Raw genomic sequence first — 16,546 nt, 5'->3', positions numbered from 1 at the left:
CCCCCACCCCCGCCCCATCATTTTTAGGTTCTCTTAAACAAGTGGTCACTCATGTTGTAGGAAGATGTGCTGTTTGAAAATGTGAGGACATTTGTAGGGGGGAGGCACAGTTTAATTATCCTGGACACACATCAGCCTGAACCCTGAGCCAGGTGCACCCAGGCACACGTATGGCCTCTGTCCTGCCAGTAATACCAAGAATCTCAATACTGAATGCATTTAGCAACACTTTATTCTGTCCTGATAACAAGAGGGAAATCCTCACACAGATACAATGTATACCCGATCACGTGGAATTTGTTTCAATGCCTACTTTCCTCCTTGACAAGATAAATCACATACACAGTAGGGGCTACAGCAGTACATGCTTTACAATTCTAAACTCAACTGGCTGTACCTGAGGAAGCACATGCGTTGCTCCATTCAGAACTGCAGGACTTGTCCTCTACTTGCAGAATTGGGATCCACAGAGTTTAGGCAGAAATGTCACTCAGCCTGGAGACCTCCTGTTCCTACCATAGCCTATCGTTATGCTCATCAAGCTAACCAGCAATGAACTAGTTAAGGAGGTGGCTGGGGGGAGATTCTGGAGTGGATGGGCCACTCCCTCACAGTATGAGCTCTGAAGGTCAGTCTTCGCTGGGGACCCAGAGCACAGCTGTGGAGCCACTGGCCACTGGCTCTTCTGATTCCTGCGTTCCCCCGGTCTTTAAAGCTGGACTTCCCAATCCTGACTCGAAACCTGAAGTTCTGACTCAGCAGAACTCTAGATTATTTAACTGAGCCCCCCCATACAACGAAGGGGCGGACATTGCTATCGGTAAATACTTGCAACTCGAACATGGCATCGGTAAAACAGTTTAAGAGGCCTCCTGAAACTCGGAGTTCAACCGAAGCTCCTGCTGAGCACGGAGATGCCCTGTGGACCTCAAGCCAGCCAGCGCTGGGCACAGAGAGGCCAGGTTTGGGATCAACATGAGGCTCTGTGGATCGTCACCCTCCATCACCGGGACAGAAGCAGTCTGGTCCAGCAGGGTGTCCTCGACTTGAGACCACAGGGATTGAGAAAGGGCCACGACCGGCCGGCTCCCTGGGTCCAGACTGCAGCGCTGGAGGTGTACAGCAGGGCGTCAGACTCCTCTAGAACATCTAGGTGTCTTCTAGGTCTGCTCCACCCAAACGCTCAGCGACAAAGTTGATCGAATTGTTTAATTCACGACAAAACTGTTAATACCTCCAACCAGGCGTGATGGTGTTTTACAACCTAGGTACCTGTATGTTTCCTGGAGTGCATTTTATTAGTAACCAACTGTAAAATCCTTTACCTGTGGAATTAAGAATATTCTTAGGCGAACTGTGTTTAATCGTGTTATTGACTACTCAGGTTGCACCACAAACCCGGAGGAGCTAGATCTTCCAGGAATGGAGTTTGACTCCTCTAGTTTATGAGGAGATCCCACTGGTCGGTGAGCAGAGATCTGAGAGAGGTTGCTCCGCATGGGAGTTTGGACCTTGGCTGGACTTTAAACCAGAGGACCCCCCTCCAGAGGTTCCTCTGGGAGCAGGGCTGCAGCATCCTGCTCCAGTCCGACAGGATGAAAACTCCCTCAGGACCAGGAGAGACGAGAGATGTGTCTTCCCCCCCATCGCTCAGTCCTCCTCTGCCCCTGCTGTCTGAAGAGAGGCTGACGTCTTGAAAGAGGCAAGAGACTATTGAGAGGTGGAGGGAAATATACTTAACCACTCCTCCAGAACAGCAGTATAACTTCACCCATGAAGATTCGGTTCTCTCCTTAGCTGCAAAACATTACATCATCACTGCAGTGCTAACCATCTCTCACCAGTGCTTATCCCAGTCTTATTTAAATGCCTTTTGCACAGTTTACAATATTTATTCTTCTCTTCCATCTCCCTCACTGTATAAATTGTTCAGGTTGTCCTCAAGTTTGTATCAGTGCAGTGTTGAAGTGCTGTAGTGTCCAGTCAGCGTGGTCTGTATCAGTGCAGTAGTGTCCAGTCAGCGTGGTCTGTATCAGTGCAGTAGTGTCCAGTCAGCGTGGTCTGTATCAGTGCAGTGTTGAAGGGCTGTAGTGTCCAGTCAGCCCACATATCGGCATTATCAACCCCCTCCCTATCTGTCTCATGTCTGATAATGTACAGAACAGATTGTCTTCATTTACCTCCATCTGTTCTCTATTAGGCTCAGTGTACTGACAGTGGACTAGGGTTTAGTATGCTTGTATCACACGGCTCTTTCTCCCTAAATCAGTAGCCATGCAGAGCATCACAGCACAGAATAGTGCCAAAAATAAAAAGTCCTCATTGCTCAGCACATAAAGGCAATTTTCTTTGCAGGGCTGCAGTTGCCAGGTGACGGTTGCTATGCCGATGGAGTGAGTTATGTAATCAGGAGATGCTGTTGAAAGGAGGGAGGCAGTGTTCTTGATGTTACTGCTGCTTATCTCCTGAACAGGAGGGTGGGGGCAGCAGTGATGAATCACATGAGCAGAGAGCACCAGAACACCCTGAAACAGAGAGGGGAGGGAAGACAAGGGTTATAAAAACAGAGCTGCAGAGAGAGCGAGGCATGATGGGAAACACGAGTGACAAGGACGAGGGAGTGAGGTGCAGCCAAGACACAAAGACAGATGAAGGAAAAGTAAAAAGTCAGTCAGGAGGAGGAGAGAGAAAAAAGATTGGAAGAGAAGGATGTGGTGAAGTGAGGACAGTGAGACACAGGACAAGAGAGAGAAACAAGGGTTCGAGATAGAGGGAGAAACTGAGCAGAGAGGTTTGTTCTTTGAAGTAACAAGATACACCTGGCAGGAGGTTCTGCAAATACGAGTTCACAGCACAATTCATTCACAATCACACACGTGCTGATTCACAATCACAAGCATGCACTCATTCACAATCACAAGCACATGCTGATTCACAATCACAAGCATGCACTCATTCGCAATCACAAGCACATGCTGATTCACAATCACAAGCATGCACTCATTCACAATCACAAGCACATGCTGATTCACAATCACAAGCATGCACTCATTCGCAATCACAAGCACATGCTGATTCACAATCACAAGCATGCACTCATTCACAATCACAAGCACCAGCTCATTCACAATCAAACACATTAATTCACACCAGCTCATTCACAATCGCACACACTCATTCACAATCACAAGCATGCACTGATTCACAATCACTAGCACATGCTGATTCACAATCACAAGTTCCAGCTCATTCACAATCACACACTCATTCCCAACAGTTCATTCCCAATCACACACACACACAGTCATTCACAAGCCAGTGAAGAGAGTAGTCTTATATAAGAGAGTGCACTACAGAGTTCTTTAAAACAGTACAGTGCCCTGTGAATCAGTGTCTTACCTTTCCCCAGTCTTCCTTTCCATCCAGAGTCTCTAGGAAGCCAGGTGAAGACCAGGCCCTGTGAGAGAGGAGCAGGACTGTGTCAGATGTTTGTGTGTGAATACAATATGTGGTGTCCTTGTCCTGAAGGTGATGTTCATGCTACCTCAGGGGCTGTGCCCATTTCTAAAATGCCCTCAGAGGCACCTACAGTATCTTTCGGAGAAGAATAGGGCCAAGACGCATTAAAATTGGTGCTTTTTTCTCTGGGCAGATTCACGACATTAACATGCTTCAGAACAGCACTGAGCTGCATTATTAAGAACAGGCAAGGCATCGTTGGCAAACGGTAAGTGCTCAAGTAACTTCCAAATGGCCCTCACCCTGCTTGCTGTCCTGAGGCAGGAGGGCGTCCTGCCTGTTGCCCAGGACGAAGGCCAGCGTGGCCAGGATAGCGGCGTCCAGCACGCCCAGCATGGCCAGCACGAAGGCCCAGTGCACGGAGCAGCGGCCCGGGGAGAAGCTGCTGACGCCCTCGCCGCACAGCGCCCGCATGTCCTCGCTGTCCCAGGAGTCCGGAAACAGCACACAGGCCAGGGCCAGGCAGAAACCTGATGGAGAGGGGCCAGAGACACCCCCACACTGATCACACCCCTCTGTACACAGACACCCCCACACTGATCACACCCTCCCCTCTGTACACAGACACCCCCACACTGATCACCCTCCCCTCTGTACACAGACACCCCCACACTGATCACACCCCCCTCTGTACACAGACACCCCCACACTGATCACATCCCCCTCTGTACACAGACACCCCCACACTGATCACATCCCCCTCTGTACACAGACACCCCCACACTGATCACACCCCTCTGTACACAGACACCCCCACACTGATCACATCCCCCTCTGTACACAGACACCCCCACACTGATCACACCCCCCCTCTGTACACAGACACCCCCACACTGATCACCCTCCCCTCTGTACACAGACACCCCCACACTGATCACCCTCCCCTCTGTACACAGACACCCCCACACTGATCACACCCCTCTGTACACAGACACCCCCACACTGACCACCCTCCCCTCTGTACACAGACACCCCCACACTGATCACATCCCCCTCTGTACACAGACACCCCCACACTGATCACACCCCTCTGTACACAGACACCCCCACACTGATCACATCCCCCTCTGTACACAGACACCCCCACACTGATCACATCCCCCTCTGTACACAGACACCCCCACACTGATCACCCTCCCCTCTGTACACAGACACCCCCACACTGATCACACCCCTCTGTACACAGACACCCCCACACTGATCACCCTCCCCTCTGTACACAGACACCCCCACACTGATCACATCCCCCTCTGTACACAGACACCCCCACACTGACCACCCTCCCCTCTGTACACAGACACCCCCACACTGACCACCCTCCCCTCTGTACACAGACATCCCCACACTGATCACCCTCCCCTCTGTACACAGACACCCCCACACTGACCACCCTCCCCTCTGTACACAGACACCCCCACACTGATCACCCTCCCCTCTGTACACAGACACCCCCACACTGATCACATCCCCCTCTGTACACAGACACCCCCACACTGATCACACCCCTCTGTACACAGACACCCCCACACTGATCACCCTCCCCTCTGTACACAAACACCCCCACACTGATCACACCCCTCTGTACACAGACACCCCCACACTGATCACCCTCCCCTCTGTACACAGACACCCCCACACTGATCACCCTCCCCTCTGTACACAGACACCCCCACACTGATCACCCTCCCCTCTGTACACAGACACCCCCACACTGATCACACCCCTCTGTACACAGACACCCCCACACTGATCACCCTCCCCTCTGTACACAGACACCCCCACACTGATCACATCCCCCTCTGTACACAGACACCCCCACACTGATCACATCCCCCTCTGTACACAGACACCCCCACACTGATCACATCCCCCTCTGTGCACAGACACCCCCACACTGATCACACCCCTCTGTACACAGACACCCCCACACTGACCACCCTCCCCTCTGTACACAGACACCCCCACACTGATCACCCTCCCCTCTGTACACAGACACCCCCACACTGATCACATCCCCCTCTGTACACAGACACCCCCACACTGATCACCCTCCCCTCTGTACACAGACACCCCCACACTGATCACACCCCTCTGTACACAGACACCCCCACACTGATCACCCTCCCCTCTGTACACAGACACCCCCACACTGATCACATCCCCCTCTGTACACAGACACCCCCACACTGACCACCCTCCCCTCTGTACACAGACACCCCCACACTGATCACCCTCCCCTCTGTACACAGACACCCCCACACTGATCACATCCCCCTCTGTACACAGACACCCCCACACTGATCACCCTCCCCTCTGTACACAGACACCCCCACACTGATCACCCTCCCCTCTGTACACAGACACCCCCACACTGACCACCCTCCCCTCTGTACACAGACACCCCCACACTGCCCACACAGGCAGCACACCTACGGGTCACATCACAGAGAGTGACCTGACTCCCACTGCACAGCAGTTCGACCCGTTCCGGATATTACAGCCCGTCCAGGCTCTCCAGCCACGTGCTCTCAGCAGGTTCCGGAGCCCGGGAGCGGAGCAGGCCGCTGCGCAGTGGGAGCCCGCCCCCCGCCGGCCCGGCGCCCTCACCGGCGGAGAGCTGCAGCCAGGCGCAGATCTTGTAGACGGTGGCGGCGTTGCAGAATCGGAAGAGCGCCAGGCAGCCCACGCTGGCCCACACCAGCGCCAGCGACATGCACACCAGCACCGCGGGCGTCTGGAAGGAGGGCAGGGGCGTCAGGGTGCCCAGCGAGCCCCGGCACTCGGGCACCAGCCAGTCGGTGTCCAGGCACACCTCGAACAGCCCCAGGGAGCCGGCCAGCGGGGGCGCCCCCCCCTGGCCGGGCCGGTATCGCACCTCCCCGGTGCCCACCCAGGAGGGCTGGATGAGGATGACCACTTCGATGACGGCAAAGCACAGGGTGCACACCGCCCAGAGGGCGCCCACCGCCCGCGCGCTCCGGATGAACTCGGTCTGGTACAGCCGGGCCACCTCCAGAGTGTGGGGCTGCATGGCACAGCACAGCTCGGCTCGGCTCGGCTCGGCTCAGCTCAGCACAGGACTGGACAAGACAAGACAAGACAAGACAATAAGAGATAAGACTACTCAGCACATCACAGCACAGGGCTGGAAAAGACAAGACAGGACAATAAGAGATAAGACTAAGCACATCACAGCACAGGGCTGGAAAAGACAGGACAACTCAGGACAGGACAGCAGGGCACAAGCTCAGGACAAGGGCGCAGCGCAGACGCAGCCCAGGGTGCGAAATCAGAGCACTGCGCCGAACGGAGCAGCAGCAGCAGCTTCTGCAAAGCCACTGCCAAAAAAGGACAGCAGCACCGACGACTGAGAAGCCCATTCAAAGAAAGAAAGGACGTCGAGGATGCAGAAAGCGAGCAGGAGCAGTCCAGGAGGAGAGAGTCCAGGCTGCGGCAGGGTCACGGAGGCTGAAGACAGGCCACAGGGGAGAAAGGGGGTTTGGCTGAAACGATATCAAGGCATGAGAGAGGCGGAAATAACGAAGGATAAAGAATGAGAGGAGGCCGAAGTGTACACACAAGAAAAACAACACACAAGGACAATCACACCAACCGCTGGAGCGAGGGAGAGAGAGGAGGACAAATTCTTCCTCCTCGGCCTCTGTCCGTCTGCGGCCGATGGAGGCTCTTCACACACGAGTGGAAGGGAGGAGCAGGCCTGGAGGGGAGTGGGGGGGTGCGGGGGGGGAGTGAGATGATGGAAGAAATGGATGGATGGGTGGAAAAAAAAGATTGAGCTTTTTCCCCCAACGCGGAATGACAGCTGCATCTGAAAATACTGCCGGGCCCAGAGTCGAGACGCCTGCAGAGAGAACGACAGCACAGCGAGGGGGAGAGAGAGAGAGAGGGGAGGGACTCGGAGCTCACAGCTGACTGCAGAGCTGCACCGATGCGGAATGCAAGAGACTGATTGCAGGGGGGGCGGGGAGGGAGGAGAGAGGCCAGCGGGGAGAGGCAGAGATGGAGATGCAGTTTCTGCCGCGCTGTGAGAAACACTCTGGGCTTAGAGAAACCTTCTTCCCCAGAATAACAAACCTCATCCAGGAATTCCCCACACCTACCAGAACTTGAACACCTCACAATCCTCCAGGGATTGTTGGGGAAACTCAACGGAGCTGCAGCCCAGCGTGTGATCTCCTGTCGCAGCCCGAGGGACAGAGAGTGATATTCCCAGATCATAAGGTGCGCACCGTAAGTGTCTGAAAATGCTGTGTTGATTGTACCTGTTTCATCAATTGGTCGTGCCAATGAAGCTCGGAATTGGAGTGAGCGAGGGAGAGGGGGAGTAAGAGAGAAACAGCTGTCAGTGCAGAAAGAGCGAATGCAGAGGCTGGGCAGGCAAGACTGAGCGAGAGCGAGAGGAAGCAGGGGCTGATGGGAAGGAGGTCGAAAGATGGACCGACGCCCCCCCCTTCCCTGTGCTGCCAGCTCCGGGCCGGTACTTCACCCCTCAATGTCACGCCATGCAGGAAAAGAGCCTGGCAGTAGGAAGACGAGCAGATTCCCGGATTCCCATCCCTGGGAACCACGGACTCTTCCAACACCTCCGCTCCTTGCTTTGGGAAGCATAGCTCCAGCAGCGCTGTTCCCGGTGCGAAGCCGCCCATCGAATTCCACCGCGGCCCTTTTAACGAGGTGGGTGGGGGCCTTAAACTTCGGGGGGCGCTTTGAGCTTGGGGGCTTACTGCGTGACTTGTCAGTTTCTACGTCCCCTCTGTGCAGAGAAGAACCTCCCTTCCCCTCGGCCCCCCTGCGTTTTCACTTCCCATCGGTCTCCCCGCTTTGGCAAAGCGCCCCCCAGGTCGGACTCTGGGACACGTGGGCCGAGACCGCAGCCGCGGGGGCAGGGGTACCGACCCGGTTGGAGGTCCTGCTGGGCCGTGCGCTGTGATCAGGAAACTGAGGGGGTGACAGAGCCTTCTGTCACAGACTGCAGAAAGTAACGGCAACTGGTTAAAATGGAATGGAAACGAATTTGGAACTGCTCCCAGCCCTGTACAGCCCACCCCATCATCCCACCAGTCAAGACATTCTTATGTTTACAGTACTCAACAACAGACTTCAGTCTCCTGCTCTGACGGGCTTGATCCGAGCTCACAAGAACGTCCTACAGCAAACTGCTGAGCTAAGAGAAAAAGGTCTGGTTCACGTATTCAAACACCACAAGGTCAACCCAGTGGACTTCTTCAGAGCCAGCAGTGAAGCATGAACCAGACGACTGCGGGGAAGTGCATTTGAAACCAACGACAGAAGGCATTTTACACAAAGGGTGGTGGGGGTGTGGAACAAGCTGCCTGTCCATGTTGTTTGAAGGCGATATCCAGGTTATCTTTCAAGAAAAAGCTGGATAAGATCCTCCAGTAGTAACAGAGGGCACTACTTTACACAAAGGGTGGTGGGAGTGTGGAACAAGGTGCAGTTGTAGAGCCAAAACCCTGTTTCTTTTCAATAAATAGCTGGATGAGATGACAATTGACACCAGAGGTGGTGGCAGGATTTTGAAGCACTGCAGCTGAAATGGACACGTTTAAACGTACAAATCATTCCAGTACTTAAAACAAAAACTATGTACTCAGCATTTGGGACAGGGAAAAAAAAAACAAGATCAAAATCAGAATAAGGTCAACCTCCTTTTTAATACTGGGTGAACCACAGTGACATAAATCAGCACCTCAACAGGCGTGTTGTACAAAGGTTATACCTCCCATTACAAAATCGGCACCTAGCTTACACAGTGATTTTCTTTTCATAAACGACAGCAAATAAAAAAAGACCCCGAGACCCCGTGTGGGACAGTTAACGCTTGGCGAGGTAGGCAGACTAATCCGAGGCACTGCTGTTGGTCTTCAGCTGTGGTCCGGGTCTCTTTCGGGAAGATAACAGGAAGAAAAACAAGCTCCCTGCTCTAATGAGGCTGTGTCTGTAAATACCAGAGCTTGACCGAACACTGGCTGCGTGCCCCGGGAAACACACAGGCCCGTCTCGGTCTCCTGCTGCGATTTGTTCAGTCGGTAGATAACCAGTGTCGGAGACAGGCGGCTCCCAGTTTTAAAGGCAGGAACGCTAGCCGGTAGGAGCCACAGGAAATGAAGAGTCCACAGTCTGTCTGCTGGTGGTGGACGACACCCCCAAAGCCTGGGTCCCGTATTTCCCCCAGCGGGAGGGGATGGGTGGTGGAGGGGGCAAGGGGGGTGCCGCTATGTTCCCACACTCCCCCGCGCCACACCGAGGAGTTCCAGCGCGATTCACAGGACAGACTGCCCCCACTGGACCCACGAACAGCTTCCCAGCAGCTCTCAACAGGAAAACAGAAAAAGTGCGAGTCCCCAGCCCACACACCACACCGGGGGGGGCTGTTTAAGCAGCGACACCGAGAGGGGAACAAAATCAAAGCTGCACATCGGCCGGAAGTGGAAAAGGAAGATCTGTTGTGTTCGGTTTGGGAGGGATCCAGGAAATTAATTAGCGGTCATTCAGTACACACGACATTATAATAGGATTTATAATTATAGCAATAACATTAAAAACAGTGATAATTCCACGACCCCAGTCTCTGCATAGAGTAGGCGCCACTCACTCATTCACACCAGAAGAAACTCACTGCTTAAAACCAGATAAAATCAGCGCTGGTGCTGCAGGCACCTCGGTGACTGTGGTGGGGCTGACGTGTGCACAGCCCCTCCTGGATTGAATTAAAAACAAGGCAGGGTCTGTCCAGCTGTCCCACAGCCCTCCCAGAAACACGGCTGCCTTTCTACACGAGCAGCTGCAGCAGGTCCACCAACACGGCGTGTTGGAGCATGCTGGGTTTGGTGCTTGGTGTTGTGCCTCTGGGGCGATGGCTCTGTGTCGGGGCAGTTCCGTTCCCCCTGTTTCGACCCAGGCTTCGGGTCTGGGTGTAGCTGCCCCAGCAAAGGGCAGGCGGGGCAGCTGGACGCACTCCATGGGGGAACGAGACAGCTGGTGCAGACGGAGGTTCACGCAGTAACTCGTCTCCTCTCACTCACGATTGCTCAGTCACCCCCCACTCTCACACTCTCTCTCGGCCCCCTCCCCGTCCACCCGCCGCCGTCCCGCCAGGATTCACTCCGTCCGGGGAATTCCCTCGCCGAACTTGGCGCAGTGAGCCGCGTTCCGGGCCTCGTGCAGCACCTGGGGGAGACAGCAGGGGGCGTGAGAGAGCCGGGGGGGCCACGCTGCGGCGTCGGCCGACTGGCGAGCTTCGGGCCCGAGGGACAGCCTGACCGAGGCTGGGCACGGGGTGCGAGAGAAGACGGGGAATCCCGAGGATCTGGCTGTGCAGACCCCACACCTAAACCTGAACAACACCTAAACCAGAAGCCAACCATCTAGAAGATTGCACGAGGAAAACAGAGGAAGGGAGTGAGATGGCGAGGAGAGGACAGCATGCCCTTGACCGGGCTTGTGAGATGGTGACAGCCGAAAACAGAACAGCCTTCTGTAAGATGGACAGCTTGGGAGACACAAACGAGGTGCTCCTTCTCCGAGCGTCTCCCGCCCTGCAGGGGGGACAAGCTGGCTCCTGCTCTCGAGGCTGGGGCGTCAGGTGTGGATTCTCACCGCGCGCCAGTGTGTTAATGATTGTACCGCCGCTGTGTGTCTAGAGCGCTGGGGTGTGAAGATGTGCTGGGCGGGTGCTGTCTATCCTTAGCTCTCTGCTGTACGCCGCCCTCGCCCAGAGTATGAGCTCATCAAGCCCCAGTTCACGCAGCTAGGTGTGTACTGACTGAGTAACTGGTTGGCTGAATGAATGAAGTAACGAACGAAGGAAAGGAGGAAGGATGGAACGAAGGAACGCTGAGACAGAGGTCGAAATCTTTCATTTATCAGCCAGACACGAAACGCCAGCCCCTCTGCCCCCGCGCCAGCCCAAGAGCAGCCCACCCCCCCCCCGGACGGCCCCCTACCTCGTTCTGCACGTAGGCCTCGCAGTCGTAGCACCAGACGGACAGGTCGGCGAAGCTCAGCACCAGCGCGTGCCCCGATGCCAGCCCGTGCGCCACCATGTGCCCGCTGACGTATCGGCCGCAGAGCACCTGTCGCGGGGTGCAGGGGGAGACAGCACCTGAGCGCCGCGCACGGGCCGACCCCCTCGGCTCCCGGCGCCGCTCGCGCGCGGCTTCAAACCGCCACAGGGGGCGCCAGTGCGCAGGCAGGTACCCGGACACCCTGCCGGGAGCCTCTGTCTGCTCCCGCCCCCCCCTTCCTGACCAAGGCCTGCTCTGCGCCTGCAGCAGCTCCTGACGGACAGACAGCTCGCACCCTGGTCGCTGCAGGTCTCGTGGGATAGAAGTGTCAGCTCGCGGTCGCGGGATTGTTATTGCTACGGGCCCCTCGGACCCGGGCTTAAGGGTTAAGGGGGCTGTAACAGTGTAACAGGGGGAGGAGCCGCGGCGAACAGGGGTAAGAGTCGAAGCCGGGAGGCACCAGTGGGAGGATGGCGAAAACCGAAAGAAAGTCTCACGGGCTCCAGTCTGGAGGAAGAGAACAACCTGCCTCACACTCGCTCCACACTCCCCTCCGGGACTGTCGCCGGAAGGGTCTCCCCCTGCGGGGTCGCTCGCCCCTCCGGGGACGTGCTCGGTGCGTCTTAAAGGGCCCTCACATCCTGAATCAGCCGGGACAGCCGTGGTTGCCAAGGCAACGCGTCGCCTTTAATCCCCCGTGTTCTGGCCCAGGGTCTCACACAAGCCCGGCGGCGGGGGGGGGGCTTCGTACCTGGTGGCAGGTGAGGCAGAGCCAGTTCTCGATCCCGGCGCCGCAGTCCTCACAGGGCCGCAGCACGTCGATGCCCCCCGCAGGGAGGGGCCGCACCCCCTCCAGGTGGGGGCACCAGGGCAGGGGCTCCACCACGAACATCGAGGCCTGAAGGCAAGAGCACGCAGGAGAGTCAGGCCTCAGGAGCAGGCCACTCCTGGGAGGCAGCAGAGCACAATACTGTCCCCGTCCCCCTATATCTGACACCCCAGTCCCCCCAAACTCTACACCCCAGTCCCCCTATATCTGACACCCCAGTCCCCCTATATCTGACACTCCAGTCCCCCCAAACTCTACACACCCATCCCCCTATATCTGACACCCCAGTCCCCCCAAACTCTACACCCCCGTCCCCCTATATCTGACACCCCAGCACCCCTAAACTCTACACCCCAGTCCCCCCATATCTGACACCCCAGTCCCCCAAACTCTACACCCCAGTCCCCCCAAACTCTACACCCCAGTCCCCCTATATCTGACACCCCAGTCCCCCCAAACTCTACACACCCGTCCCCCTATACCCGACACCCCAGCACCCCTAAACTTTACATACCACTCGCCCTGTATCCGATACCCCAGTCCCCTGACAGCCCATTACACCCCGAACCCCAGAACTCCTACACCCCGAACCCTAGTCCCCCGACACCTATGGTCGGACGTCCTACCCCTGCGACGCCCTGATCCGGGCAGAAGACCTCGCAGACCACCTGACTCGACCCGCCACAGGCCCCCTCCAGCCCCGCCTCCTGGTCGCCCTCGGCAACGGGCCCGGAGGGGAGCCGGGTGGCCGCCTGGAACAGAAAGGAGACGGAGAGAGAGGGCTTTTACCAGGCAACACTCACCACAAACTGCTTTTTCAAAGTCAGAGCCAAGGACCACCCAAGGAAAACCCACTCAGATCCTTGTTAATGCTCGAGTCAAGAACAGAACTGGGACCTGAACTCCAGTCACGCTCAAGGTTTGCTTAAGAGAGCATCGTGGGTAAGGACACAAGACAAGGCATGTAAACCGTTTAAACCAGAGCCTGTAATATCATTCAACCAAAAACAGCAAAAAGCATGTATTTGAAGGAACAGCAGTGAATATACAGAAAGGAACGCATCTATCTGGTATAGGAGGCTTAGGCAGGCAATCTGTTGATTTTTAACTTGGATGTTACAAAACACAGGATTTATTTTAACCCGGACTCGCTGAAATAGGGCTCAATTAACAAGAATAAAGCACCACCTTTGCTAGCACTGTACTGAGATTTCCTCCAGATTAAGTGTTGTTACTCCAAGTTCGATTACAAAGGCAGACATGGCATTTAAACTATGTTTTTGGTCTTCGTCACTATGATTTATACAACAGTGCGACGCTAAAACAAATCTGTGACAGATCAAACCAGCCTTCAATGGGAGCCTGCTTTGTATCAAGCAGATATTTTCTACAGGGTACAGTAAGCTTGAAGCAAAATATGCCTGATGAGTGTCACATTCCCTCTCAGACCCACCTCCACTTCACACGTTTCCACCTTCAGGACCAGATCCCCACTCTCTCTTCCTTCAGTCGGCTCTAGGGTGGGCTGGGGTGCAGCGTCTGACCTTTCACCTCCAGCACCGATGACATCACTGCTCTCTAGGGGGGCGGGCTTCGCCTTCCTCCTGGCCCCACCCACAGGCAGGGAGGCTGGGCTCGGATTGGCTGGGGACGAGGAGGGCGTGTCCAGGTCCAGCATCAGCAGACCCTGTGTGATGTCCTGCACCCCTCTGCCCTTCTCCTCACTTCCTCGCTCAGGGGGCGACACGGGCGCAGCACCCTGCTCCGGGGTGGCAGGCTGTGACCCCAGGCGTGGACTCCTGCGAGGAGTCGCTGCCTGTCCCGGCAACCTCTTGCCCTTCTGCTCTGCAGAGCGGCGACTCTGCTGTTTCAGGGAGGGCAGAGAAGCTCGCAGGGTCTCTGGGACTGTAGGGAAAAGCCGAGCAGGGAATCAACTCCGTGGGCATTTTGCTGGCAGCTCTCTGAACATCTTGAATGTTTAACGGTGCTGAGCGTTTCATTAAAGGTTATTCATTGCGCCGTGCACTGGGAGGCTGGCCATTACAACCAATTAAAATAAATCAAATCGAATTCAATAAAACTGAATTAAACCCCCCCAGGTTCAATATCGTTTCACGGTCTCCCAGGTGCGAGCGACCTCTGATTTTCTATGGGTTTCCAAACGGGTCGGCTCCGATCCGGCGCGGAGCGAGCGAGCGGGGACTTACGCTGTATTTTCAGGCCGCTCCAGTAGGGGGCGTGAGTGCGCAGCACGCGGTTGATGGTCCTGGCCGCGCTGGGGTGCGGGGGTGGCAGGCCGGCCAGTGGCGGGAGGCCGTCCCCCAGGAGGGCACTCGTGCACGAGGCCATGGACTGGGAGATGGAGTTCAGGTTGTAGCCGCCCTGAGAGGGACGGGAAGAGACAGCTGGGTAAGGAGCTGCCCTGCGGATCCGACGTCATCCAGGGCCAGAGGGAGAACTGTGGCAGCACGGGTGGGGGGGGGGGGGTCGGGCCTTATAAGTCGCCCTGATATCTGTTTGCTGCCCCACACTGACTTTGTGAAGATACTGGGGACGGATCGTTCAACATTCCCCGAGTTCGAGGACGTCGTTGTCGTCTCTGGAACTCTCTCCCCAAGGATATCAGAGAGTCACCTTCTCTGAACTCCTTCAAATCCAGACTCCAAACCTTCTTCAGAAGAAGAACCTTTACTGAACTGGCTCTGTTCTTTACCCCTCTGCTCCTATTATTATTATAAATAAATGTATATTATTATAAATATTCCTAAAAAAAAAAAAGTGTCGTTTCGCTCGGCTCGATGTGCATTACAATGTTTTTCAGAAAAGACTGGCGTCGCCCCAGCCCGCTGCCCACACTCCTGGGACAGGCTCTGGTTGCCACAATCCCTACCAGGTCTGCTGAAAACGGGCGGATGGAGATCAGAAAACTGGCAACCAATTCTGCCCCTGCTAGTGGCAGAAGGCGGGGCTCGAACCCAGAGCCAGCTCTCACGATCAAGAGTCGGTGTGTGTCCCTCACCTCCAGGATGACCAGCACCCTCCCGCCCGCCAGGCTCATCAGAAGGTGGGTCATGTGGGCGTAGCACTCAGGGGTCACCTGGTACCCCCCCAGGGGATCACCCCGCGCTGCATCGAACCCGGCTGACACCAGGACCAGTTCCGGGTCGAACTGAGCACGGAGAGAGAGAGAGAAAAACACAGTTACCAACGGAAACAGATCACCACTACTGCACTGTGAAGCACAAACACACACATGTTCCCACCTCTGCAGAGTAGAAGCCACTTTTCAAATGAGCTTTATTTGATAGGACTTTAAAAAAAAAAAACCCAAACACACACAATGAACTTCTTAACTGCATCTGAATCTGCTGGGTCAGCCTTTACACTACAGCAGGAGTGATATTTCAGAAGCTGTTTTCCAAAGGAGAGACTAGAGGGCAAACTTGTGGAATTGACACAGAGTCCGAAGGCGTCCAGCAGAGCAGAGCCTTCAGTAGTGAAGACGGCACTGCAAAGTTAGTACAGAACAAGCCCCTGCCTGAAACGAGGTTCAGCAGCAGAAGAGGAGGGCTCCCTTCTGAGACAGAGACAAACACCAAGAAAATCTACTGGGGATTCAGGTCTTTGGGCAGAATGCTGACTAATCCGAGGCAAATCCCTCATCCCCCCCTGTGTGCCGTCTCCGGCATCGTACCCCCTGGAAAAACACACAACCGGCTTAAAAGAGGAGGTGACTAGACTAAATTCATACTGAAAAAATCTCATCTTGTTTTTTGGCTGAGCCCCCCTTACTCAAGCCCCACGGGTGTGTTAAAATCCACCAGCAGCTAGGCTTCAGGTTTTGAATTAAAAAAAAAAAAAAAAGGGGCAGAGAGGTGGCTCTGTGGCTAAGGATCTGCGCCTGTGACTGGAAGGTTGCCGGTTCAAATCCCGCGGCCGGCAGAGGAATCCTACTCCGTTGGGCCCCTGAGCAAGGCCCTTCACCCCAGCTGCTCCAGGGGCGCCGTACAATGGCAGACCCTGCGCTCTGACCCCAAGCTTCTCCCTGTCTGTGTGTCTGTGTCTCCATGGAGAAAAGCTGGGGTATGCGAAAAGATGAATTCCTAATGCAAGAAATTGCATAGGGCCAATAAAGAAACATTATTATTAT

General features: G+C 55.3%; 2 protein-coding genes and 1 long non-coding RNA gene across 7 annotated transcripts in view; 1 reads left to right on the top strand and 2 right to left on the bottom strand.

The window, feature by feature from the left end:
- Window positions 1-214: 214 nt before the first annotated feature.
- On the bottom strand, window positions 215-7,446 carry lhfpl4b (LHFPL tetraspan subfamily member 4b). Of its 4 annotated transcripts, none has more exons than XM_088623931.1 (5): window positions 7,121-7,446; window positions 6,127-6,582; window positions 3,762-3,989; window positions 3,400-3,457; window positions 215-2,525 (listed from the first exon to the last, which is right to left on the bottom strand). In XM_088623931.1, the coding sequence occupies exons 2-4, from the start codon at window positions 6,548-6,550 to the stop codon at window positions 3,432-3,434; spliced, it is 678 nt and encodes a 225-aa protein (XP_088480057.1). In that variant the 5' UTR covers window positions 6,551-6,582; window positions 7,121-7,446; the 3' UTR covers window positions 215-2,525; window positions 3,400-3,431. The 4 variants fall into 4 exon arrangements, with proteins under 4 accessions (XP_088480057.1, XP_088480055.1, XP_088480056.1 ...); XM_088623929.1 differs by having other exon boundaries at window positions 6,127-7,022; window positions 7,133-7,446; XM_088623930.1 differs by having other exon boundaries at window positions 6,127-6,599; window positions 7,133-7,446.
- A 96-nt stretch (window positions 7,447-7,542) lies between these two features.
- LOC148674114 (uncharacterized) lies at window positions 7,543-12,058 on the top strand. Its single transcript, XR_015934580.1, has 2 exons — window positions 7,543-10,427; window positions 10,555-12,058. It is a non-coding gene; the product is annotated as an uncharacterized LOC148674114 (long non-coding RNA).
- The window catches only part of hdac6 (histone deacetylase 6), a 29,636-nt gene continuing 22,286 nt past the window's right edge, over window positions 9,197-16,546 (bottom strand). For both annotated transcript variants that reach the window (XM_088623884.1, XM_088623885.1), the window contains 7 exons: window positions 15,416-15,565; window positions 14,604-14,778; window positions 13,850-14,301; window positions 13,023-13,148; window positions 12,319-12,465; window positions 11,508-11,636; window positions 9,197-10,731 (listed from right to left, as the gene is read on the bottom strand). In XM_088623884.1, coding sequence (XP_088480010.1) covers window positions 10,663-10,731; window positions 11,508-11,636; window positions 12,319-12,465; window positions 13,023-13,148; window positions 13,850-14,301; window positions 14,604-14,778; window positions 15,416-15,565 — 1,248 coding nt within the window. In that variant the 3' untranslated portion in view covers window positions 9,197-10,662. The remainder of the gene's footprint in view (window positions 10,732-11,507; window positions 11,637-12,318; window positions 12,466-13,022; window positions 13,149-13,849; window positions 14,302-14,603; window positions 14,779-15,415; window positions 15,566-16,546) is intronic.

This window comes from Lepisosteus platostomus, chromosome 3 (genome assembly GCF_059453375.1).
Source record: "Lepisosteus platostomus isolate fLepPlt1 chromosome 3, fLepPlt1.hap1, whole genome shotgun sequence".
NCBI classification, from domain to species: domain Eukaryota; kingdom Metazoa; phylum Chordata; class Actinopteri; order Semionotiformes; family Lepisosteidae; genus Lepisosteus; species Lepisosteus platostomus.
This window is presented reverse-complemented; position numbering and strand designations above follow the sequence as displayed.